This window comes from Hippocampus zosterae, chromosome 2 (assembly GCF_025434085.1).
Source record: "Hippocampus zosterae strain Florida chromosome 2, ASM2543408v3, whole genome shotgun sequence".
Lineage (NCBI taxonomy): Eukaryota > Metazoa > Chordata > Actinopteri > Syngnathiformes > Syngnathidae > Hippocampus > Hippocampus zosterae.
In genome coordinates, this window is record NC_067452.1 from 2,181,130 (window position 1) to 2,206,395 (window position 25,266).

Consider the following 25,266-nt stretch of genomic DNA (forward strand, 5'->3'; position numbering starts at 1 on the left):
CGCCTTCCTTGGAGGAAGCAGAGCCTGGGGACTCTGAGGTGGGCTCTCCTATCTCTGTGGTTGAAGTCACCGATGTGGTTAAAAAGCTCCTCGGTGGTAGGGCCCCAGGGGTGGATGAGATCCGCCCGGAGTTCCTCAAGGCTCTGGATGTTGTTGGGCTGTCCTGGTTGACACGCCTCTGCAACATCGCGTGGTCAACAGGGAGAGTGCCTCTGGATTAGCAGACCGGGGTGGTAGTCCCTCTTTTTAAAAAGGGGGACCGGAGGGTGTGTTCCAACTATAGAGGGATCACACTCCTCAGTCTCCCTGGTAAGGTCTATTCAGGGGTGCTGGAGAGGAGGGTCCGTCAGGAAGTCGAGCCGCCAATTGAGGAGGAGCAGTGTGGTTTTCGTCCCGGCCGTGGAACAGTGGACCAGCTCTACACCCTTAGCAGGGTCCTTGAGGGTATGTGGGAATTCGCCCAACCAGTCTACATGTGTTTTGTGGACTTGGAGAAGGCGTTTGACCGTGTCCCTCGGGGAGTTCTGTTGGGGGTGCTTCGTGGGTATGGGGTACCGAACCCCCTGATACGGGCTGTTCGGTCACTATACCACCGATGTCAGAGTTTGGTTCGCATTGCCAGCAGTAAGTCGGAATCGTTTCCAGTGGGGGTAGGACTCCGCCAAGGCTGCCGTTTGTCGCTGATTCTGTTCATAACCTTTATGGACAGAATTTCTAGGCGCAGCCGAAGCGTTGAGGGGGTCCGTTTTGGGGGCCTCAGTATTGCATCCCTGCTTTTTGCAGATGATGTGGTGCTGTTGGCTCCTTCAAACGGGGCTCTCCAACTCTCACTGGAGCGTTTCGCAGCCGAGTGTGAAGCGGTTGGGATGAGAATCAGCACCTCCAAATCTGAAACCATGGTCCTCAGTCGGAAAAGGGTGGAGTGCCCCCTCCGGGTCGGGGAAGAGATCTTACCCCAAGTGGAGGAGTTCAAGTATCTTGGGGTCTTGTTCACGAGTGGGGGTAGGAGGGAGCGGGAGATCGACAGGCGGATCGGTGCAGCGTCTGCTGTGATGCGGACGTTGTATCGGTCTGTCGTGGTGAAGAAGGAGCTGAGCCAAAGGGCGAAGTTCTCAATTTACCGGTCGATCTACGTCCCAACCCTCACCTATGGTCACGAGCTATGGGTCGTGACCGAAAGAACGAGATCCCGGATACAAGCGGCCGAAATGAGTTTTATCCCTTAGAGATAAGGTGAGAAGCTCAGTCATCCGGGAGGGGTTCAGAGTCGAGCCGCTTCTCCTCCACATCGAGAGGAGCCAGATGAGGTGGCCTGGGCATCTGATTCGGATGCCTCTTGAGCGCCTCACCGGTGAGGTGTTCCGGTCATGTTCCACCGGGAGGAGACCCAGAGGAAGACCCAGGACACGCTGGAGAGACTATGTCACCCAGCTTGCCTGGGAACGGCTCGGGATCCCCCGGAGAGAGCTGGAAGAAGTAGCTAGGGAGAGAGAAGTCTGGGCTTCCCTGCTAAAGCTGTTGCCCCCGCGACCCGGCCCCGTATAAGCGGTAGATGATGGATGGATTTTCTGGGGAGCGGCCTGGTGAACTAGTGGTCCGCGTGTTGACCTCACAGCGCAGAGGTACCAGGTTCAATTTCAGCTCCGGCCACCCTGTGTGAAGTTTGCATGTTCTCCCCAGGTCTGTGTGGGTTCTCTCCAGATCCCACATTCCAAAAACATGCATGGCAGGCTAATTGAACAATCCAAATTGTCCCTCGGTGGCGAGTGTGAGCGCGGATGGTTGTTTGTCAGTGTGTGCCCTGCGATTGGCTGGCAACCGGTTCAGGGTGTCCCCTGCCTACTGACCGAAGACGGCTGGGATAGGCTCCAGCACCCCCCGTGACCCTTGTGAGGATAAAACGGATCGGAAAATGACTGAATGTATGTTACAATGAGAACTCCGACATGCCTGAGGGCGTAAATATGCTTACAGCTTTAACTTTTTTAATTTAATTGCACTTTCCTATTTCTATTTAATGTGGTAGTTTGAAAATATAAATAAGAAGTTCCTCACCAATTACTCAGTACTTGTGATTCTTTCACTACGTACATTCATTCATCTTTCGAGCCGCTTGATCCTCACTAGGGTCGCGGGGGTGCTGGAGCCTATCCCAGCTGTCTTCGGGCAGTAGGCGGGGGACACCCTGAATCGGTTGCCAGCCAATCGCAGGGCACACAGAAACGTTCAACCATTCGCACTCACACTCACACCTAGGGACAATTTAGAGTGTTCAATCAGCCTGCTACGCATGTTTTTGGAATGTGGGAGGGAACCGGAGCACCCGGAGAAAACCCACGCCCGGGATAACATGCAAACTCCACACAGGGAGGCTGGAGCTGGAATCGAACCCGGTACCTCTGCACTGTGAAGCCGACGTGGTAACCACTGGACTACCGGGCTGCCCCACTACGTACATATTTACTCTTATTCAAGGACTCTTTTTTTTTACATGTCATATTTTTCAAAAGTAACACTAATACAATTGAGTGCACATTTATTCTGCCACCTCTGTCCTTGTGTCCTTATGGAAAAGATGAGACTGATGCCCTAAATATAATAGTAAATAATAGTTCCATCAGTAGTATACAATAGAATATAAAACATTACTCAGTAAAAATACTCAGAGAGCTTTGCTTAATGTTAGAAATGTGCACTTCAAATTACAAATGTGGAGCTATGAAATGACAACTAAAACCTCAATATGTCACAAATGGAATAAGTGTGTACTTCACTAAATTATTTTAGGTTTTTTATTTAGTGGTTTGATTTAAGGTGTAATTTCGTGTGGGTCTGAGGCCATATTCCAGATTTGGGTTTGCATAACAAGTTCTATTTCATAACAAGATGTTTGTTAAAAAAGTTAAACTTAGACAAATATTAGATATAATAAAAAATACATCATTGTTTTACTTTCTAATAAGCCCATGAGACTGTTTTCTATAGTTTCAGTTTTGTTGGAACAAAAATATTTCAGAAATCAATAGGTGGCGGTAGTGAGTAAAAAGTGTGTGTATTGAATTTAAATGAAAATACACACAAAAAATCATTTTTGGTATATTTGTGAGGACCTCTCTGAAACTTTGAGAGATGCCTATATAAACCCTCTAGAGGCCTTTAGAATGAAAAACTTGTGAGGACTGGCCTAAATGTCCTCACTTGTCAAAAATGTCCTCACTACGTTGGTCTTATAATCACAGTGGTCCTCACAAGTATAGCCGTACAAACACACACACACACACACACACACACACACACACACACACACACACACACACACACACACACACACACACACACACACACACACACACACACACACACACACACACACACACACACACACACACACACACACACACACACACATTCCTGTACGACTATATTTGTGAGGTCCGGGTAACTCCAGATAGGGAGTGAGGACCACCCTTTCTGATAGGTTTAGAGAGGAACTAGTCTTAGATTTGTACACTAGATGTCACCCCAACTACTTTCCCCACTTCAACTTCTTTAAAAAACAGAGCAATAAAAAGTAGACTTGAAACTGAAATCATAGCAGGAGTGAGGACTCTGAATGGGCACATTCAAAGTCCTCACTCCTGTTGTGACTTTGGTTAAAATATCTTATCTTTTTTGGTTTTGTTGCAGTTAAGCATACAAATCAACTTTTGGTATGGCCTTCAGAGTTTTTCCTCTCTTATTAACCTGCAATTACACAGCAGACATTTTGTATTTTAATTTTAAAAAGTGTGAGTAGTCTGTTTTATGAATAATTTGATAGTTTCAACTTAAGAAAGCAGAGTTCCTCATTTATACATTATATATCAATCACAACTTGAACCGATTGATTGCTGTACAATTACTACTACAATAAAAGTGACCCATGCTTTGGCCAATTAATTTACGGAACTAAATCAAATATATTGTAAAACTTTATAAGTACATGTCAACATTAAATCTCACCTCAAGTAGAACATTTTTAACAACACTGCTCAGGAAGAATAGAAAAGAATTGAAAAAAAAAATACTCCAGCAAGAAAATTTAAATTTAAAAATGAAGAACTCGAGAAGCAGATCTTTTCTTGAAGTTCTTTACGTCTTTACAGGTTTTTTGAGCCAAGGCCTGCGGCTCTTTCATTTTGCAGTCAGTGCATTGTTCTTGCTTGACACCCTTTTATAAGTCTCCCCAGGTGTTTTTCCACAGCAGCCTTTTCTTCTTCATTCCATGGTCTCCTCAAATTTGCTCTGGGAGACCCTAAATATGATGACAATTGCAATTTAATGATACTCACAAAGACCACCTTGTGATAGCTTTACAATGTGGATTTTATACGTAAAAAAAATAAAAGTACTTGTCTTTTTCTCCAATTTAGATTTTGCCTGCTCTTTGGGTGTAATATTTTTTCCATCCATCCATCATCTACCGCTTATCCGGGGCCGGGTCGTGGGGGCAACAGCTTTAGCAGGGAAGCCCAGTCTTCCCTCTCCCTAGCTACTTCTTCCAGCTCTCCCCGGGGGATCCCGAGTCGTTCCCAGGCAAGCTGGGTGACATAGTCTCTCCAGCGTGTCCTGGGTCTCCTCCCGGTGGGACATGACCGGTACACCTCACCGGGGAGGCGCTCAGGAGGCATCCGAATCAGATGCCCAAGCCACCTCATCTGGCTCCTCTCGATGTGGAGGAGAAGCGGCTCGACTCTGAGCCCCTCCCGGATGACTGAGCTTCTCACCTTATCTCTAAGGGAGAGCCCGGACACCCTGCGGAGAAAACTCATTTCAGCCGCTTGTATCCGGGATCTCGTTCTTTCGGTCACGACCCATAGCTCGTGACCATAGGTGAGGGTTGGGACGTAGATCGACCGGTAAATTGAGAGCTTCGCCCTTTGGCTCAGCTCCTTCTTCACCACGACAGACAGATACAACATCCGCATCACAGCAGACGCTGCACCGATCCGCCTGTCGATCTCCGCTCCCTCCTACCCCCACTCGTGAACAAGACCCCAAGATACTTGAACTCCTCCACTTGGGGTAAGATCTCCTCCCCGAACCGGAGGGGGCACTCCACCCTTTTCCGACCGAGGACCATGGTTTCAGATTTGGAGGTGCCGATTTCCATCCCAACCGCTTCACACTCGGCTGCGAAACGCTCCAGTGAGAGTTGGAGAGCCCCGTTTGAAGGAGCCAACAGCACCACATCATCTGCAAAAAGCAGGGATGTAATACTGAGGCCCCCAAAACTGACCCCCTCAACGCTTCGGCTGCGCCTAGAAATTCTGTCCATAAAGGTTATGAACAGAATCGGCGACAAAGGGCAGCCTTGGCGGAGTCCTACCCCCACTGGAAACGATTCCGACTTACTGCCGGCAATGCGAACCAAACTCTGACATCGGTGGTATAGTGACCGAACAGCCCGTATCAGGGGGTTCGGTACCCCATACCCACGAAGCACCCCCCACAGAACTCCCCGAGGGACACAGTCAAACGCCTTCTCCAAGTCCACAAAACACATGTAGACTGGTTGGGCGAATTCCCACATACCCTCAAGGACCCTGCTAAGGGTGTAAGAGCTGGTCCACTGTTCCACGGCCGGGACGAAAACCACACTGCTCCTCCTCAATTGGAGGCTCGACTTCCTGACGGACCCTCCTCTCCAGCACCCCTGAATAGACCTTACCAGGGAGGCTGAGGAGTGTGATCCCTCTGTAGTTGGAACACACCCTGCGGTCCCCCTTTTTAAAAAGAGGGACTACCACCCCGGTCTGCCAATCCAGAGGCACTCTCCCTGTTGACCACGCGATGTTGCAGAGGCGTGTCAACCAGGACAGCCCCACAACATCCAGAGCCTTGAGGAACTCCGGGCGGATCTCATCCACCCCTGGGGCCTTGCCACCGAGGAGCTTTTTAACCACATCGGTGACTTCAACCACAGAGATAGGAGAGCCCACCTCAGAGTCCCCAGGCTCTGCTTCCTCCAAGGAAGGCGTGTTGGTGGAGTTGAGGAGGTCTTCGAAGTACTCTGCCCACCGGTTCACAACGTCCCGAGTCGAAGTCAGCAGCGCCCCATCCCCACTGTACACAGTGTTAGTGGTGCACTGCTTCCCCCTCCTGAGACGTCGGATGGTGGACCAGAATTTCCTCGAAGCCGTCCGGAAGTCCGCTTCCATGGCCTCACCGAACTCTTCCCACGCTCGGGTTTTTGCCTCGGCGACCACCGAAGCCGCGGTCCGCTTGGCCAGTCGATACCCGTCAGCTGCCTCTGGGGTCCCACAGGCCATAAAGGCTCGATAGGACTCCTTCAGCTTGACGGCATCCCTTACTGCTGGTGTCCACCAGCGAGTACGGGGATTGCCGCCACGACGGGCACCAACCACCTTACGGCCACAACTCAGATTGGTCGCCTCAACAATAGAGGCACGGAACATGGTCCACTCGGACTCAATGTCCCCCGTCTTCCCCGGAACATGGGAAAAGCTCTGTCGGAGGTGGGAGTTGAAACTCCTTCTGACAGGGGATTCCGCCAGACGCTCCCAACAAACCCTCACTATACATTTGGGTCTGCCAGGACGGACCGGCATCTTCCCCCACCATCGGAGCCTACTCACCACCAGGTGGTGATCAGTTGACAGCTCCGCCCCTCTCTTCACCCGAGTATCCAGAACATGCGGCCGCAAATCCGATGATACAACTACAAAGTCGATCATCGAACTGCGGCCTAGGGTGTCCTGGTGCCAAGTGCACATATGGACACCCTTATGTTTGAACAAGGTGTTCGTTATGGACAATCCGTGACGAGCACAGAAGTCCAATAACAAAACACCACTCGGGTTTTGATCGGGGGGGGCCGTTCCTCCCAATCACGCCCCTCCAGGTATCACTGTCATTGCCCACGTGAGCATTGAAGTCCCCCAGCAGAACAATGGAGTCCCCAGCAGGAGTACTCTCCAGCACACCCTCCAAGGACTCCAAAAAGGGTGGGTATGCTGAGCTGCTGTTTGGTGCATATGCACAAACAACAGTCAGGACCCGTCCACCCACCCGAAGGCGGAGGGAGGCAACCCTCTCGTCTACCGGTGTGAACCCCAATGTACAGGCACTGAGGCGGGGGGCAATGAGTATGCCCACACCTGCTCTGCGCCTCTCACCGTGAGCAACTCCAGAGTGGAAGAGAGTCCAACCCCTCTCGAGAGAACTGGTACCAGAACCCAGGCTGTGTGTGGAGGCAAGTCCGACTATATCCAGTCGGAACTTCTCTGCCTCACACACCAGCTCGGGCTCCTTCCCTGCCAGAGAGGTGACATTCCATGTCCCAAGAGCTAGCTTCTGCAGCCAAGGATCGGACCGCCAGGGTCCCCGCCTGGACTCGAATCTGCAATGAAATGGGACATCCCTGATTTGACACTCATTGTCAAATACGTTGCATGCATTTTAACTGGTTAAATTATGAAAAAAGAGATATAGTTCCTCATCCAAAGCTTACCATCCAATTCAGTCTTCCCTCTTTTGGAGAGATGCTTTTCCCTTTTTGGGGCTAAAGGTCGATACCACCACATGAAAAGGAGAACAAAGTGACACATTTTACTAAATCAGTGTTGAACAAAAATATGCTATCAAGGCATTCATTTAGTAACCCAATTCCAGTGAAATTGGGACATTATGCTCATCAATCAAAACAGAATACAATGATTTGCAAATCATGTCCAACCTATATTTAAGTGAAGCATTACAAAGACAAGACAACATTCAATGTTCAAATTGGTACATTTAATTTTTTCCAATAATATTTACCGTATTTTCACGACTATAAGGCGCCATTAAAAGTCTTAAATTTTCTCCAAAATGGACAGGACGCCTTATGGTGCGGAGCGTCCTTTATATGCGCTGAGTTCCAAAATCTGACTGATAGCCGACACGTTGTTTATATAGAGAAAAGGCGGAAGTGACTGTGGCCAGGCATGCGGGAATGAAGTCGGCCAATCAGGGAAGGGTGGGCGTGTATATATACATATATGGAGAGGGAGAGAGAGGGAGAGAGAGGACAGGCAAGCTAGTCCGCCAATGGTGAAGGGTGGGCGTGTAAGTACGCTAAAGGGACGCCTCAAGCCAGTACCAACACTTGTATAGAGTGTGGCAATGTGCATTGTTGCAAAACAACTCCGGTTTTGGTTTCTAAGAACCCCTGAAAATAAATTCGACAAAAGGACACGCCTACGAAGCTCAGTTCAAACTTAAAGCCACCGGTTATGCTTTTGGCATGCGTGCCCATCTCACAGCAGCGGTGAAAAAAACAAGTCAAGCAAATGAACTCTGAGCTTGCCGTTATTCCCGGAGGGTTGACTAAAGAACTCCAACCGCTGGACATTGGCATCAACCGGGCGTTCAAAGTGAAGTTGCAAACGGCATCGGAACAATGGATGATCGGTGGCAAACACAACTTTACAAAGAGTGAGAGGCAGCGCTTGGCGAGTTACGCCACAATACGCAACAACGAGAGGGAACGCGGCGTTTTTGATGGATTACGGTACTTGCACAATTGTTCAAATCTTTCTACACACACGCGCGCTGCCACCATGTTTCGCTCTGTTCTTTACTTTCAAATGTGGGAAAGCTTCACACGAGAGAAATGTTGACTTTGCTGTTGCTACTCCTTTCCGCTCGGCAATGCGTAGCAACTCACACTAGCATGTGATGCATTCAATGACAACTGAGATGTGCAGTCCTCTGCTTCTGATACAGAGGATGAGGACTTTGATGGATTTCTGGGTGATGATTGATCGATAAACGTGAGAACATTGTACGATGGCTAAATAAAATACACCCGAACTCAGTTCTGCTTTCGTTGCCTTTTTAAAAACGTGTTTTTATCTTATCTGTATGTCTTGGCATGCTACCGTATGCTTCAAGCTAACGTGTTAGCGTGCGCGCATGCATGCCATATGTTTAAGCTGGCGTATGTTTTACCACTGTAAAACTGCGGCCATTAGTACGATGCGTCGAATAGTCGTGAAAATACGGTAACTTAGAATTTAATGGCTGTAATGCGTTCCATAAAAGATGGAACAGCTAGCAAAAAAAATAATGTTGAGAAATGCTCATCAAACCCCTGTTTGTCACATCCCACCGGTGAACAGGCTAACTGTGAATGGGTGGGTGCCATGATTGGGTCAAAAAGTAGCTATCCTGAATTCACAAGCAAAGATTGGGTGAGGGTCACCACAAGTTGAATCGTTGAAGGACAGAGTTTCACAACGTATAATTGCAAGGAATTGAGGGATTACGTCATCTTTGGTCCATAATATCAAAAGGTTCAGAGAATCTGGACCAATCAGTGCATGTAAGCGGCAAGGCCAAAAACAGATAACATTCAAAGGCCATGACCTTCGACCTATCACAGAGCACTGCATCCAAAACCACCTTGTCCCAGCTTGTTTGGAACGTGTTGCAGCCATCAATTCCAACATAGTAGTGTAGCCAATTAAATAGAGGTTGAACATGACATGCAAATCATTGTATTATGTATTAAATACAAGTTCGTGCTTCCATTAAGAATAGAGAAGATTTACTGGGCAACATATAACATTTGAAAGGTATGTTACAAGAACATCTTGTATGATTTCATGCTAGTCAGTGTGAACCAATCGACATAATTAAATTTTGTTAGACCAATGCAAATATTTGGCAGAAATAAAATACTGATTCCTGATTCAAAATAACCATCATCCATAAATTATCTTCCCCCTTCAAGTGCATTCCAGTGGCAGCCAGTGAACGAGCCTGGTCTCTATTGAACGCGAATAGCAGGGGTTTCGAAAAACAACTTTTATATTGATAGATTACATTGTCCAGTGTGGGCAATCCATTTGATAAATGAAATGGTAAGAACATGAATCTAAATACAAAAATACCGAAAACAATGCTGTAATCGATCGTGTAATATTGTACAGTAGAAATTTTTGTTGTATGTCATTTCATAGTGCTTTAGGTGCTAGAGTGAATTTATGCCGCATTATTTCCCCCAAGAAACATTTGATTTATAACGGCTAAAAATACACAAGGATTAAATATAATTTATATATGTTCCTCATACTGCGTGACAACTGACCGGAACAAAATATGGAGAAATTAAAACTCTTGACATGTCCATTCATCCGTTCTGCCCCCCCCCCCCCGCCCCACCCCAAAGTCGAGCGTTGCCACGTACAAAGTTACACCAGTGTAGCCCCTGAAAACAGCTTAAAACAGAGTAAATGTAACCCTGCTCAGGAGGTGGTTTAAACATTTACTCTGGAGTAAATGCTAGTATGCGGGACAGCACCGATATAAAATGGGACGTGTGAATGCTACAGGAGTAGACTTGCTACGCGTGAAAAGAGTTGATTACATACAGGTAGAATGTGTTGCTTTCGTGCTCGTTTGTACTTCTGTAATCTTTCCTTTTGTAGGAGACTGGACCGTCTCAGAGTTGATTGTGTAGTTTGTTCCTTTGTTATGTGTTCACAAACCCCCCCACAGAATTTATTTTGTGATTCCTTATGTTTCCTTTCCAATTGCCTTGCCATCTTTAAATTTGATTGGCCACAGTAGAAGCAATAATGACTTCTGTGCCAAACTCGTTTGCCTTCCCTTTTTGTAAATGCTTTTATGGTTAAAGAAGGATCTTCTTTGCTCATCTTTTGTTTTTACATAGGTTAATATACCTTCTTTACGAATTGCAGACATGACTGTGCTCCTCTGCTTCATATGTCTGATGACTTGTAGAGTCTTCACTGGATGTATCATAAGAGAACAATTTTTCTACCTTTGGATGGAATATCTTCTCGTCATCACTCGACTCAGAGGATGTCTCAGTTGGTTTGTATTCCTCATCTGATCCAAAAAGACTTGAGTCAGAATAATCACCATCTTCAGTGGGATTGTCCATCTGTTATTAAAAAAAAAATCAGAAAATACCATTGCAATTAATGATGTTAGAGAATAGTACTAATAATTCAGGCTTACATGACAAGATAGTTCTGTGGGATAAAATATTAATCGAACACATTAACATGGCAAAACAGAAATACCTTATAGAAATAACTTATTTTGTTTAATATGGGCAAATAAAGCATTTGAAACTGACCGGGTAATCAATTAAAAGTCGACTTATTATAATTTTTAAAAATGTCTATATCACTCATTTCCAGTGCTTGGCAAAGATAGGTAAGTGCCGAAACCAAATAATGGTATCAGGCTGATACCGGCATTATTTTAAGGTTATCGTGGAGGCTGCCAATACCAGCAATCAATATTTCAGAAAATTAAAAACTTAATAAATGTAAATTTAATACTGTACTAGTTGCCACTACACATTTGGCGAATCATCTGCGTCACAAAGAGAGGCTTATTTCCAAGTATTTGGCAATCCAATAACAATGATGGCCGACACAGAGTGCGGAGAGAACAATTTTCCACGTGAGCTGTACCCAGGTCAATCTTTTCATACACCTATTAAGATGCAATTTCTGTATATAATTACAATATTTACATTAATTCTTTGAACGCATCATGTGTACTTTTTAATCAAATTTGTTTGAATTCCTTCCACGTTCATCCTATTATATTCCCAGAAGAGGAAATTTCTCTTAGTATGTGGCGACTAAAATGAACGCATATTCACTAAATCTCTGCACGCCAGAGCATTTTTTCTCTCCCTGAATTACATCAACATTCATCCACTAATTTGCCGATTAACGTCTAATCACCAAGTTGATATGAGTATGATAAGGTTAAGATTCATGCTGAGAATGCATCACTAGTGTGTTTTTATAAGCCTGGGCCAATAACTGGTTTGACGTTTGAAAAGTCAAAGTTTCAATCACCACTAATTCGGCTTTGCCCATAAGGATATTTGGGATCAATAAACGATGAGCGAGTGTGGTTACAAATCGCAAAGTTGATGACAGTGACAATGTATGTTGCCACAAAAAAAATCATCAAAATGTCCCCATAAAATAGTAGAAAGCTTAACAAACATAGAAAATATGCATCTCTCCTCATAAGTGGGGGGTTTTTCAGCCCAAAATGCATAGGTTTTGGTGATCCACACATTTAACCTCTATTATTTTATTTATTTATTTATTATTTTATTTTAACTTTTGTGTTGATAATGGTTCACAGTATAATATTTCGTTCAACCCACTTTGTTATCTGTAAATTGCTTGGTATTTTACATCGTCTTTTTGCAGTTACTTTCTGTATATGGAAAGACACTGGTTCCATTTGCAACTAATTCTCTGCCCAACTAAGATGGCGGCGGCGGCGAAAGACGCTGGGTCATTTGCAACTAATTTTCTGCTCAACTAAAATGGCGGCGACGACGACGGCGGCGGGGGGGGGGGGGGGGTTGTTAAAACTTGATTTTACCACACCAACGGCCTATTCTGTGGCGCTGTATTGTGTGTCTGACGCCCTATTGAAAGTTTATTGTTTGAAAGGAAACTTTCCATCTTGGTGACAACTCCTTAGGTACAGCATAGTAGAGTTATTCATATAGTCGGTTTCACTCTAATGCTGATATAACACGAACCTTTGAGCCTGCCCGAATTACTTAGAATAACTAACTTGTAAGAAAATATTCAAAACTTGAGTGTCTTACCTGCTTTAATTCTGAAGTATTTGTCACTTTCTGGGGTTTTCTCGATGATGCTGACTCGTACGCTCACTCTTCTCAACGCCTTCCTTTTGTGCAGGTAGCAAAGCGCGCGTTTCCTAATTGATGGTCAGCGAGTGTGATGTGGGGGAGGGTAGCTGTAGAAACTCGTTTCCTGCAACGTAACTGTGACGTTTTGGGGTGTGAAAACAGCCCCGCCCCTTCATAACCAAAACTCCTTCACTTTTCCTCTGAGGTCCGTTTTGAAGTGGGGCATAGTAAATGTCAAGCAATATCAACATATTTTATGAACTCTTGTTTACACCAATGTGTACTCCTAAAATGAGCACAGCATATATATGTGTATATACATACTGTATATATATACAGTATATACACACACACATATTTTAAAAACGACTTAAAATATTGTAATTGTTCTGAAAGCAACATTATTCCCAAATGCTAATATGGAATTGTGATGAAACATCATTATTATTTACTTACTGGATGCAATTCGTATTATACAGTTTCAATGTCCAAAGCAGAATAAAACGAATTAGATTTTCTGGGGACACGACTGCAACACTCAACTCTTCTTGCAAAGCTTTGTTGCTGCTGTATGAACCGCGCTCCTAATTGATCACGTGCTCAAACTAGTGTGGGGGAGGGGAGCTGAATAAACTAGGTTCAAACAGTGCAACTGCGAGGGTTTGGAGCTGGGAACAGCCCCTCCCCCCTTCATGGCCAACGATAAACTAAAATTGCTCAGCCTTTAACTTTTATTTTACTCTGCGGTCTGTTTTGAGGGGAGCATGATAAATTTCAAGCAACATCTATATGTTTCAGCAACTGTAATAACACAAATGTATATACCTGTTCATATTTTTTAAACCAGACTTAAATATTATAATTGTTCAATGAAACATAATTACAGTAAGTATTGCCATCTATGGACTTCTGTCAAACGAAAATTCCCTCACCCAGAATAAAAATCTATGCATTACACATTTGAGTACGATATTACATTATATGATTGCTTCAGGAGTATGAGGTACCGAATCCCCTGATGCGGGCACTTTGGTCCCTCCACCACAGATGTCAGAATTTGGTTCACATTACCGGCAGTAAGTCAGAATCGTTTCCAGTGAGGGTTGGACTCCGCCAAGGCTGCCCTTTGTCATCGATTCTGTTCATAAACTTTACGGACATTGGCAATTTCTAGGCGCAGTGTAAGTGTTGATGGGGGTCCATTTTGGTGGCCTCAGTATTACATCTCTGCTTATTGCAGATGATGTGGGACTGTTGGCTCTTTCAAGCAGGGCCCTTCAACTCTCACTTGAGCGTTTCGCAGCTGAGTATGAAGTGGTTGGGATGAAAATCAGTCGGAAAAGGGTGGAGTTCTCTCTCCGGGTCTGGGAGGAGATCTTGTCCCAAGTGGAGGAGTTTAAGTATTTTGGGGTCTTGTTTGCAAGTGAGGGCAGGAGGGAATGAGAGATCGACAGGCGCAGCGGTGAAGCGGCTGCTGCTTGCTCTGCGCGCTTTGTATCGGTCAGTCGTGGTGAAGAAGGAGCTGAGCCAAAGGGCGAAGCTCTCAATTTACCGGTTGATCTACGTTCCAACCCTCATCTACTGTCATGAGCAATGAGTCGTGACCGAAAGAATGAGATCCCAGATACAAGCGGCCGAAATGAGTTTTAAAGGTGTTCCGGGCATGTCCCACCGGCAGGAGGCCCCGGGGACAACCCAAGACACGCTGGAGAGACTGTGTCACTCAGCTGGCCTGGGAACGTTTCAGAATCCCCGGGAAGAGCTAGGAGAAGTGGCTGGGGAGAGGGAAGTCTGGGCTTCCCTGCTAAAGCTGCTGCCCCTGTTACCCGACCTTGGATAAGCGGTGGAATATGGATGGATGGATATTACATTAGTGATCGATTCATAACAACGGACGAACGTTCCGATAAATGGAACCTGGAAGCCATACGGAAGCTCGAATTAGAGCAAACTCAAGCAAGTCCCGTTCGATACCGCGGAATAACTGTCTGCACCACTTTTTACTCTCTTTGGCACAAAAACAGCAGAATCTCTCTATTAGCATGCGTTTACTGGAATCGTGAACGACTTTCTATTCCATTCATTTACATTTACGTCCTGTCGATCGTTGCATCCAAACAAAGGAATGGTAATGACTGTGGAAGAGAACATGGAATGCATCCGATTAGATGCTCAAAGCAAGTTGCTTGTGGCTCGACGGACTGTAGAGTAAATGAACGTTTCCTGGAATGCTTGACCTGCTATCATGCTAACTCAACTCAACATTATTTATAGAGCACTTTCAAACAGCCATCGCTGCATACAAAGTGCTTTACATGGAGCAATTTAACATATACAACAAACAGTAACGCAGTCTGTAATAAATACGGTAGAAAGCACCGAACAGCAAAACCAAGAACAAATCTAAGTCATGGTGAGTCAAATGCCAAAGAATACAAGTGAGTTTTGAGGCGCGTTTTGAAGATGGGCAGCGAGGAGGCTTGCCGAATGTTCAGTGGGAGGTCATTCGAGAGAGGGACCAGCAACAGAAAAGGCTCCATCCCCTCTGAGCCTCAGTTTAGTTCTTGGTGCTTCTAATAATGTCTGGTCCGCAGACCAGATGAGGTCAGCGAGGTAAGGTGGCACGAGGTAATTTAGAGATTTGAAAAGGTCATTTAGAGATTTGAAAACAATTTGCGCTAACTGGAGCGCTAATCAGAGAGAAGGCGAGTTCCATCGCGCTATGGGCATGGAGGACTTTGAAGGGTCCCGTGGATGCCTTCAGACATTTGTTGCACAACATCAGCTGAGCAACGCTGTCTTGGGTGGTGATCGAGGGGAGGTCAAGTTCGAGATAGTGAGTGATTGGAAAGAAAAGCCACCAGCTGTTATAGGTCTCATTTTGGAGCAAAGAGCCCTCATTTTGTGACTACTCTTGTTATAATGTATTTTGTCCATATACCTGTACTGTATACTGCCGTTTTTGTGTTATTTGTGTTGTTGGGGCATATATTTTTGCATTTTACTGCTTGTGTTCTTACACATGTATTTTGTTAACACACTTGCATGTTCATAAAGGACGTGTACCGTAGTCATGTCCCACATAAGGAAATTCTGTTATCAAGACTGATTGAGCAACGCAAACATGATTTCTTACTAATGAATACTTACTGTTGTTACTTATTGGATGCAAATCATAATGATCCAGTTGAAATGTCCAAAGCAGAATGAAACAAATTGGATATGCTGGGGAAACTTCTGCAATATAGTACCTAACTCATTTTTTCTTGCAAAGCGTTGTGGCTGGCTTCTGCGCAGCTCTGCTAAATGAAATGTAAACAAACTCATGTCTGGGGGGAGGGGTGCAGCAAAAACTTCGTTTTGGAGCAGGTAACAGCCGCTCCTCTTCATGGCCAATGACTAAGTCAATTATCAAAATTGCCATAGCCTTTTTGAACTTTGAGGTCTGCTGTGAAGGCGAGCATGATAAATTTTGAGCAACATCTACATACAGTATTTGAGTAACTAGGCTCACCAATGTCACATACTCCGCGCACACACAGTATATTTAAACTGACTTACAATTTTACAATTGTTTTTAAAGCAACATAATTCCAAACTCTAATATGGAATTTAGATGAAACAATTATTTACTTATTGAATGCAAGTCATATTTTCCAGTTTCAATGTCCAAAGCTGAATGAAATAAATTGGATATGCTGGGGACACTTCTGCAATACAGCACCTAACTAATTTTTTTCATGCAAAGCGTTGTGGCTGGCTTCTGCGCAGCTCTGCTAAATGAAATGTAAACAAACTCATGTCTGGGGGGAGGGGTGCTGCAAAAACTTCGTTTTGGAGCAGGTAACAGCCGCTCCCCTTCATGGCCAATGATTAAGTCAATTATCAAAGTTCCCACAGCCTTTGTGAACTTTGAGGTCTGATGTGAAGGAGAGCATGATAAATTTTGAGCAACATCTACATACAGTATTTGAGTAACGAGGATCACCAATGTCACATACTCCTAAAATAATTACAGCAAATAAAATGATATATATGTTCACAAACACAACCGCACACACAGTATATTTAAACTGACTTAAAAATTTACAATTGTTTTTAAAGCAACATAATTCCAAACTCTAATATGGAATTTAATCGTTTCTTGGTTTCTTGGAATTGGAATTCTTTACTTATTGAATGCAAGTCATATTTTCCAGTTTCAATGTCCAAAGCAGAATAAAATGAATTGGATTTTCTGGGGCCCTCCGTGAGTCGTCACCTTACCTTACCTTAACGTATTACCGTTTGTGTGTCCCAATGATCCTAGAAGCTAAGTTGTCTGGGGCTTTATGCCCCTGGCAGGGTCACCCATGGCAAACAGGTTCTAGGTGAGGGGCCAGACAAAGCACGGCTCAAAGACCCCAATGATGAATACAATAAATGGATCTAGGTTTCCCTTGCCCGGACGCGGGTCACCGGGGCCCCCTTCTGGAGCCAGGCCTGGAGGTGGGGCTCGTTGGCAGGCGCCTGGTGGCCGGGCCTACACCCATGGGGCCCGGCCGGGCACAGCCCGAAGAGGCAACGTGGGCCCCCCTTCCCATGGGCTCACCACCCATGAGAGGGGCCAAATGGGTCGGGTGCAATGTGAGCTGGGCGGCAGCCAAAGGCGGGGACCCTGGCGGTCCGATCCTCGGCTGCAGAAGCTAGCTCTTGGGACATGGAATGTCACCTCTCTGGCAGGGAAGGAGCCCGAGCTGGTGTGTGAGGCAGAGAATTTCCGACTGGATATAGTCGGACTTGCCTCCACACACAGCCTGGGTTCTGGTGCCAGTTCTCTCGAGAGGGGTTGGACTCTCTTCCACTCTGGAGTTGCTCACGGTGAGAGGCGCAGAGCAGGTGTGGGCATACTCATTGCCCCCCGGCTCAGTGCCTGTACATTGGGGTTCACACCGGTAGACGAGAGGGTTGCCTCCCTCCGCCTTCGGGTGGGTGGACGGGTCCTGACTGTTGTTTGTGCATATGCACCAAACAGCAGCTCAGCATACCCACCCTTTTTGGAGTCCTTGGAGGGTGTGCTGGAGAGTACTCCTGCTGGGGACTCCCTTGTTCTGCTGGGGGACTTCAATGCTCACGTGGGGAATGACAGTGATACCTGGAGGGGCGTGATTGGGAGGAACGGCCCCCCCGATCAGAACCCGAGTGGTGTTTTGTTATTGGACTTCTGTGCTCGTCACGGATTGTCCATAACGAACACCTTGTTAAAGCATAAGGGTGTCCATATGTGCACTTGGCACCAGGACACCCTCGGCCGCAGTTCGATGATCGACTTTGTAGTTGTATCATCGGATTTGCGGCCGCATGTTCTGGACACTCGGGTGAAGAGAGGGGCGGAGCTGTCAACTGATCACCACCTGGTGGTGAGTAGCCTCCGATGGTGGGGGAAGATGCCGGTCCGTCCTGGCAGACCCAAACGTATAGTGAGGGTTTGTTGGGAGCGTCTGGCGGAATCCCCTGTCAGAAGGAGTTTCAACTCCCACCTCCGACAGAGCTTTTCCCATGTTCCGGGGGTGACGGGGGACATTGAGTCCGAGTCCCATGTTCCGTGCCTCTATTGTTGAGGCGGCCAATCTGAGTTGTGGCCGTAAGGTGGTTGGTGCCTGTCGTGGCGGCAACCCCCGTACTCGCTGGTGGACACCAGCAGTAAGGGATGCCGTCAAGCTGAAGGAGTCCTATCGAGCCTTTATGGCCTGTGGGACCCCAGAGGCAGCTGACGGGTATCGACTGGCCAAGCGGACCGCGGCTTCGGTGGTCGCCGAGGCAAAAACCCGAGCATGGGAAGAGTTCGGCGAGGCCATGGAAGCCGACTTCCGGACGGCTTCGAGGAAATTCTGGTCAACCATCCGACGTCTCAGGAGGGGGAAGCAGTGCACCACTAACACTGTGTACAGCGGGGATGGGGCGCTGCTGACTTCGACTCGGGACGTTGTGAACCGGTGGGCAGAGTACTTCGAAGACCTCCTCAACTCCACCAACACGCCTTCCTTGGAGGAAGCAGAGCCTGGGGACTCTGAGGTGGGCTCTCCTATCTCTGTGGTTGAAGTCACCGATGTGGTTAAAAAGCTCCTCGGTGGTAGGGCCCCAGGGGTGGATGAGATCCGCCCGGAGTTCCTCAAGGCTCTGGATGTTGTGCGGCTGTCCTGGTTGACACGCCTCTGCAAAATCGCGTGGTCAACAGGGAGAGTGCCTCTGGATTGGCAGACCGGGGTGGTAGTCCCTCTTTTTAAAAAGGGGGACCGGAGGGTGTGTTCCAACTACAGAGGGATCACACTCCTCAGCCTCCCTGGTAAGGTCTATTCAGGGGTGCTGGAGAGGAGGGTCCGTCAGGAAGTCGAGCCTCAGATTGAGGAGGAGCAGTGTGGTTTTCGTCCCGGCCGTGGAACAGTGGACCAACTCTACACCCTTAGCAGGGTCCTTGAGGGTATGTGGGAATTCGCCCAACCAGTCTACATGTGTTTTGTGGACTTGGAGAAGGCGTTTGACCGTGTCCCTCGGGGAGTTCTGTGGGGGAGTGCTTCGTGGGTATGGGGTACCGAACCCCCTGATACGGGCTGTTCGGTCACTATACCACCGATGTCAGAGTTTGGTTTGCATTGCCAGCAGTAAGTCGGAATCGTTTCCAGTGGGGGTAGGACTCCGCCAAGGCTGCCGTTTGTCGCTGATTCTGTTCATAACCTTTATGGACAGAATTTCTAGGCGCAGCCGAAGCGTTGAGGGGGTCCGTTTTGGGGGCCTCAGTATTGCATCCCTGCTCTTTGCAGATGATGTGGTGCTGTTGGCTCCTTCAAAAGGGGCTCTCCAACTCTCACTGGAGCGTTTCGCAGCCGAGTGTGAAGCGGTTGGGATGAGAATCAGCACCTCCAAATCTGAAACCATGGTCCTCAGTCGGAAAAGGGTGGAGTGCCCCCTCCGGGTCGGGGAAGAGATCTTACCCCAAGTGGAGGAGTTCAAGTATCTTGGGGTCTTGTTCACGAGTGGGGGTAGGAGGGAGCGGGAGATTGACAGGCGGATCGGTGCAGCGTCTGCTGTGATGCGGACGTTGTATCGGTCTGTCGTGGTGAAGAAGGAGCTGAGCCAAAGGGCGAAGCTCTCAATTTACCGGTCGATCTACGTCCCAACCCTCACCTATGGTCACGAGCTATGGGTCGTGACCGAAAGAACGAGATCCCGGATAAAAGCGGCCGAATTGAGTTTTCTCCGGAGGGTGTCCGGGCTCTCCCTTAGAGATAAGGTGAGAAGCTCAGTCATCCGGGAGGGGTTCAGAGTCGAGCCGCTTCTCCTCCACATCGAGAGGAGCCAGATGAGGTGGCTTGGGCATCTGATTCGGATGCCTCTTGAGCGCCTCACCGGTGAGGTGTTCCGGTCATGTCCCACCGGGAGGACACCCAGAGGAAGACCCAGGACACGCTGGAGAGACTATGTCACCCAGCTTGCCTGGGAACGACTCGGGATCCCCCGGAGAGAGCTGGAAGAAGTAGCTAGGGAGAGAGAGGTCTGGGCTTCCCTGCTAAAGCTGTTGCCCCCGCGACCCGGCCCCGGATAAGCGGTAGATGATGTATGGATGGATGGATTTTCTGGGGAGCGGCCTGGTGAACTAGTGGTCCGCGTGTTGACCTCACAGTGCAGAGGTACCAGGTTCAATTTCAGCTCCGGCCACCCTGTGTGAAGTTTGCATGTTCTTCCCAGGTCTGTGTGGGTTCTCTCCAGATCCCACATTCCAAAAACATGCATGGCAGGCTAATTGAACAATCCAAATTGTCCCTCGGTGGTGAGTGTGAGCGCGGATGGTTGTTTGTCTGTGTGTGCCCTGCGATTGGCTGGCAACCGGTTCAGGGTGTCCCCTGCCTACTGACCGAAGACGGCTGGGATAGGCTCCAGCACCCCCCGTGACCCTTGTGAGGATAAAACGGATCGGAAAATGACTGAATGTATGTTACAATGAGAACTCCGACATGCCTGAGGGCGTAAATATGCTTACAGCTTTAACTTTTTTAATTTAATTGCACTTTCCTATTTCTATTTAATGTGGTAGTTTGAAAATATAAATAAGAAGTTCCTCACCAATTACTCAGTACTTGTGATTCTTTCACTACGTACATTCATTCATTCATCTTTCGAGCCGCTTGATCCTCACTAGGGTCGCGGGGGTGCTGGAGCCTATCCCAGCTGTCTTCGGGCAGTAGGCGGGGGACACCCTGAATCGGTTGCCAGCCAATCGCAGGGCACACAGAAACGTTCAACCATTTGCACTCACACTCACACCTAGGGACAATTTAGAGTGTTCAATCAGCCTGCTACGCATGTTTTTGGAATGTGGGAGGGAACCGGAGCACCCGGAGAAAACCCACGCCCGGGAGAACATGCAAACTCCACACAGGGAGGCTGGAGCTGGAATCGAACCCGGTACCTCTGCACTGTGAAGCCGACGTGCTAACCACTGGACTACCGGGCTGCCCCACTATGTACATATTTACTCTTATTCAAGGACTCTTTTTTTTTACATGTCATATTTTTCAAAAGTAATACTAATACAATTGAGTGCACATTTATTCTGCCACCTCTGTCCTTGTGTCCTTATGGAAAAGATGAGACTGATGCCCTAAATATAATAGTAAATAATAGTTCCATCAGTAGTATACAATAGAATATAAAACATTACTCAGTAAAAATACTCACAGAGAGCTTTGCTTAATGTTAGAAATGTGCACTTCAAATTACAAATGTGGAGCTATGAAATGACAACTAAAACCTCAATATGTCACAAATGGAATAAGTGTGTACTTCACTAAATTATTTTAGGTTTTTTATTTAGTGGTTTGATTTAAGGTGTAATTTCGGGTGGGTCTGAGGCCATATTCCAGATTTGGGTTTGCATAACAAGTTCTATTTCATAACAAGATGTTTGTTAAAAAAGTTAAACTTAGACAAATATTAGATATAATAAAAAATACATCATTGTTTTACTTTCTAATAAGCCCATGAGACTGTTTTCTATAGTTTCAGTTTTGTTGGAACAAAAATATTTCAGAAATCAATAGGTGGCGGTAGTGAGTAAAAAGTGTGTGTATTGAATTTAAATGAAAATACACACAAAAAATCATTTTTGGTATATTTGTGAGGACCTCTCTGAAACTTTGAGAGATGCCTATATAAACCCTCTAGAGGCCTTTAGAATGAAAAACTTGTGAGGACTGGCCTAAATGTCCTCACTTGTCAAAAATGTCCTCACTACGTTGGTCTTATAATCACAGTGGTCCTCACAAGTATAGCCGTACAAACACACACACACACACACACACACAGCCTGGCAACTGGTTTGTGCTCATGTGTGCATGTGTTGTGTACCTGGTGGATATTTTGTATTGGTCAGGCTGTGGAGGGCACTGCACACCTGCCACTGTAACTCCTCCAATCACATCCTGGTTGCTCATCCCCAGGTTGGAGCCACTGATGGTCACTAAGACCCCACCCTCCAGAGGGCCAGACAGGGGATCCACCTGCAGACAGAGAATATTACTATTTTCATGGCAACAAGCACGGAGACATATGACACGGGTTGATGAATCACCTGTATGATCTGAGGGGCTGGGCAGCTGTCTGTGGGAATGCCAGCACAGGATTGGTTGTAGACACAGCTGGGGACAGGGCTTTCCATGCACCACACGCAGCCGTACTCCTTCGGAATGGCACGGCACTGTGAGCAATCTGTCTGGCCAGCTGAGCAGTTGTACAAGAGGACTGGAGAGCAGAAGAAACACATGAGCATCAACAAGTTATCTTGTTTAACACTCTTAAGTTGCTTATCTGTAAGGATTTGGGCTTTGGATCAGGAGGATCACAAGTTTGAATCCCGTGAGGGTACCTTTGAATAAAGCCCTTGAAACCCATCCCCCAGCTCAAGTGGTGCAATGCAGCTTTATTTATAAAGCACATTTCATCCACAAGGTAATATAATGTGCTTCACATTACTAAAAGTACAAGATTTAAAAGCATTTACAAAATAAATGAATAAATCACGAAAGACGAACATTTGAAAACAATGTGATCAAAAAAGTTAATTTGATATTTTTCATGTGTCAGGTTCAGACATCAGTGCTGGGTTATCATTATTCAAGGAGAATAAAATCCCAGAAGGCCGAACCATGGGGTGGATCTTCATCAAAAGCTGTGAATTGGTCTCCTCTCTTCAGATGTGTCTGTAAATAATGCTTGGATAATTTCCGAATCAATGTTTTTCACTGTGGACTTTGTACCAGTCTGTCATGTTGAAGAAGGAGCTGAGTCAAAAGGAAAAGCTCTCAATTTACCAGTCGATCTACACTACAAGCCTAACCAATGGTCACAAGTTATGGGTTGGACCCGAAAGAAAGAGATACCGGATACAAGCGTCCGAAATTAGTTTTCTTCGCACGGTGTCCGGGCTCTCCCTTAGAGATAGGGTGAAAAGCTCGGTCATCTGGAAGGGGCTCAGACTCAAGCTGTTTCTCCTCCACATCGAGAGGAGCCAGACGTGGCTCAGGGATCTGATTAGGATGCCTCCTGGAACTCTCCCTTGTTAGGTGTTCTCGGCATGTCCCACTGGCAGGAGGCCCTCGGGACGACCCAGGACAAGCTGGAGAGACAATGTCTCCCAGCTGGCTTGGGAATGCCTTGGGATCCCCCAGGAAGAGCTGGAATATGTGGTGGGGAGTGGCAAATCTGGGCTTCCTTGCTAAAGCCGTGTCCCTCGCGACCCGACCCTGGAGAAATGGTAGAAAATGGATGGATGGATGGATAGATGGATGTTTTTAACTGTGGTTAATGAAATGGCTCCACTAAAGACGATGTTTCAAAAATACACCTTAGCCTTGGGTAAATTAGTAAATTTTAAGAACCATCAAGCAAAGGAATTATTCATTTTCTGATTTAAGGAAAAGTATGTATGGCAGCCTTATAAAAAGTCCTGCCGGGTTGTGCAAAGCAGAGAGTTGCTTTATCCATCCATTCTCTGAAACCGCTTAATCCGCACAAGGGGCATGGGTGTGTTGGATACTATCCCAGCTGACTTTGGGTACAACGTGAACTGGTTACCAGCCAATCGCAGGGTGGGCTTCTTTATAGTTAATTTTTTTTTTATTATTATTTGTGTTCTGTGAAATCTTGAGTGTCCTAATTCAATTTTTTTTCAGAAAACAAGAATGCCTGTTTATGTTAAGTGAAATTGAGAAAGACTGTCATTTTTTTGTATACTGTATATACAAAGATGTATCGATCAGAGTTTCTGCAAGTTATGAAAAAGCATTAAAAACAATGGATGGCTCTAGTTTGACATCCCTTATCTAACCATGCAAACTTAGTGATTTCATGGCAGCATGAGTACAAGTTGTGTCCAGGAGTGCTGATGGATATAATCCACAAATTCTCAACATATATCCATCCATCCGGTATCTGAACTGCTTTATCCCCAGAAGGGTCGCGGGGTGTGCTGGGGGGGCGGGGGGTTGTCACCATGAACCGGTTGCCTGCCAATCGGAGGGCACACAGAGCAGTGATGTGTTCCTCGAGCCGGTCCTTGGCTTCGAGTACCGGCTCGGGCATCGAGTACCGGCTCGAGGACCGAAGGTCGGTCCTTGGTCCTTGGCCTTGGGTTGCCGGTCCTCTGACACAACTAAGGATTTGAGCCTTTAATCCTTCGTCCACAGATATAAAGTGGGCCCAAGGACCGCAAAAATCAAGAAGATATCAAACAGAATCAATCCAGGGAAACCCATGTTGATGACTTTATCTGGCACTTTAAGAGGGGCAGGGCTGCCACTGACAGGTGACAGTCAGTGCAACGTGTAAAGAGCGGCATCACAGTTAGTTTCAATCACGGTTCGCTCCATTCGCGATCAGCAGTTTAAATAGCTTATAAAGCCTTTCTGTAACAGTGGTATCTTTCATTTAGTTATTTTTGCACAGTTGTCACGTTTGTGCGGTCGCACTAGAATGTTTGTGTGAACCAAGTAATTTGCGTTACACCTGGAGTCAATAATGCCGGCACTTCATTTCCGGGTTTGGCCGTTGGGATTTGGAGTCCTTTTGCTCGATTCCAGTTATGTTCGCTGAATGCTTTCTCATGTTTGGAATAATGAATATTGATAATACATAGTTTAAAATCATGGTTGATTTAATTATTTTTTATTGTTATTGTGAAGTTGAAGGTATTAAATTCATGAATGTAGTGTTAGTGGGAGTGGTAATAACAGTAGTACTCAGAGAATGTTTAGAGATCAGCCATCTCATTACCTCTGCGTCCCGCGTCCTAGACGCATAATTTTCCCACGGGACTCACAGTTGGGACGCAAGGAAATTTCTCCGTAAAAAAAAAAAAAAACTACAGCATGCTCAGGATTTCACGGTAAAAATCGTTACCGGTAGTGTGTCGTTTCCATGGCGTCATTTTAACGGTACCGAAAAATAGTTTGTTTGTTTGTTTATTGAACATAAAACATATACAGTAATAATTTGACAGAAAATAAGTTAGATAAAAAGTA

The 25,266-nt window shown here is 46.4% G+C and overlaps 2 protein-coding genes across 4 annotated transcripts in view; both read right to left on the reverse strand.

The window, feature by feature from the left end:
• plxnb3 (plexin B3) overlaps positions 1 to 25,266 on the reverse strand; it is a 155,963-nt gene that overhangs the window by 67,153 nt on the left and 63,544 nt on the right. For both annotated transcript variants that reach the window (XM_052058672.1, XM_052058670.1), the window contains exons 14-15: positions 22,320 to 22,489; positions 22,097 to 22,248 (exon numbers count right to left, since the gene is read on the reverse strand). In XM_052058672.1, coding sequence (XP_051914632.1) covers positions 22,097 to 22,248; positions 22,320 to 22,489 — 322 coding nt within the window. The remainder of the gene's footprint in view (positions 1 to 22,096; positions 22,249 to 22,319; positions 22,490 to 25,266) is intronic.
• On the reverse strand, positions 3,840 to 13,017 carry LOC127596384 (uncharacterized). 2 transcript variants are annotated; one of them, XM_052058811.1, is made up of 6 exons: positions 12,668 to 13,017; positions 10,933 to 10,954; positions 10,731 to 10,799; positions 7,514 to 7,564; positions 4,392 to 7,402; positions 3,840 to 4,294 (listed from the first exon to the last, which is right to left on the reverse strand). In XM_052058811.1, exon 5 carries the CDS (start codon positions 6,774 to 6,776, stop codon positions 5,589 to 5,591), a length of 1,188 nt encoding a protein of 395 aa, XP_051914771.1. In that variant the 5' UTR covers positions 6,777 to 7,402; positions 7,514 to 7,564; positions 10,731 to 10,799; positions 10,933 to 10,954; positions 12,668 to 13,017; the 3' UTR covers positions 3,840 to 4,294; positions 4,392 to 5,588. The 2 variants fall into 2 exon arrangements, with proteins under 2 accessions (XP_051914771.1, XP_051914770.1); XM_052058810.1 differs by having other exon boundaries at positions 10,731 to 10,954.

What these genes read in the sequence shown, in the direction of transcription:
- LOC127596384 (XM_052058811.1), bottom strand. Translation starts at nt 6,776, where the DNA reads ATGTGCACTTGGCACCAGGACACCCTAGGCCGCAGTTCGATGATCGAC.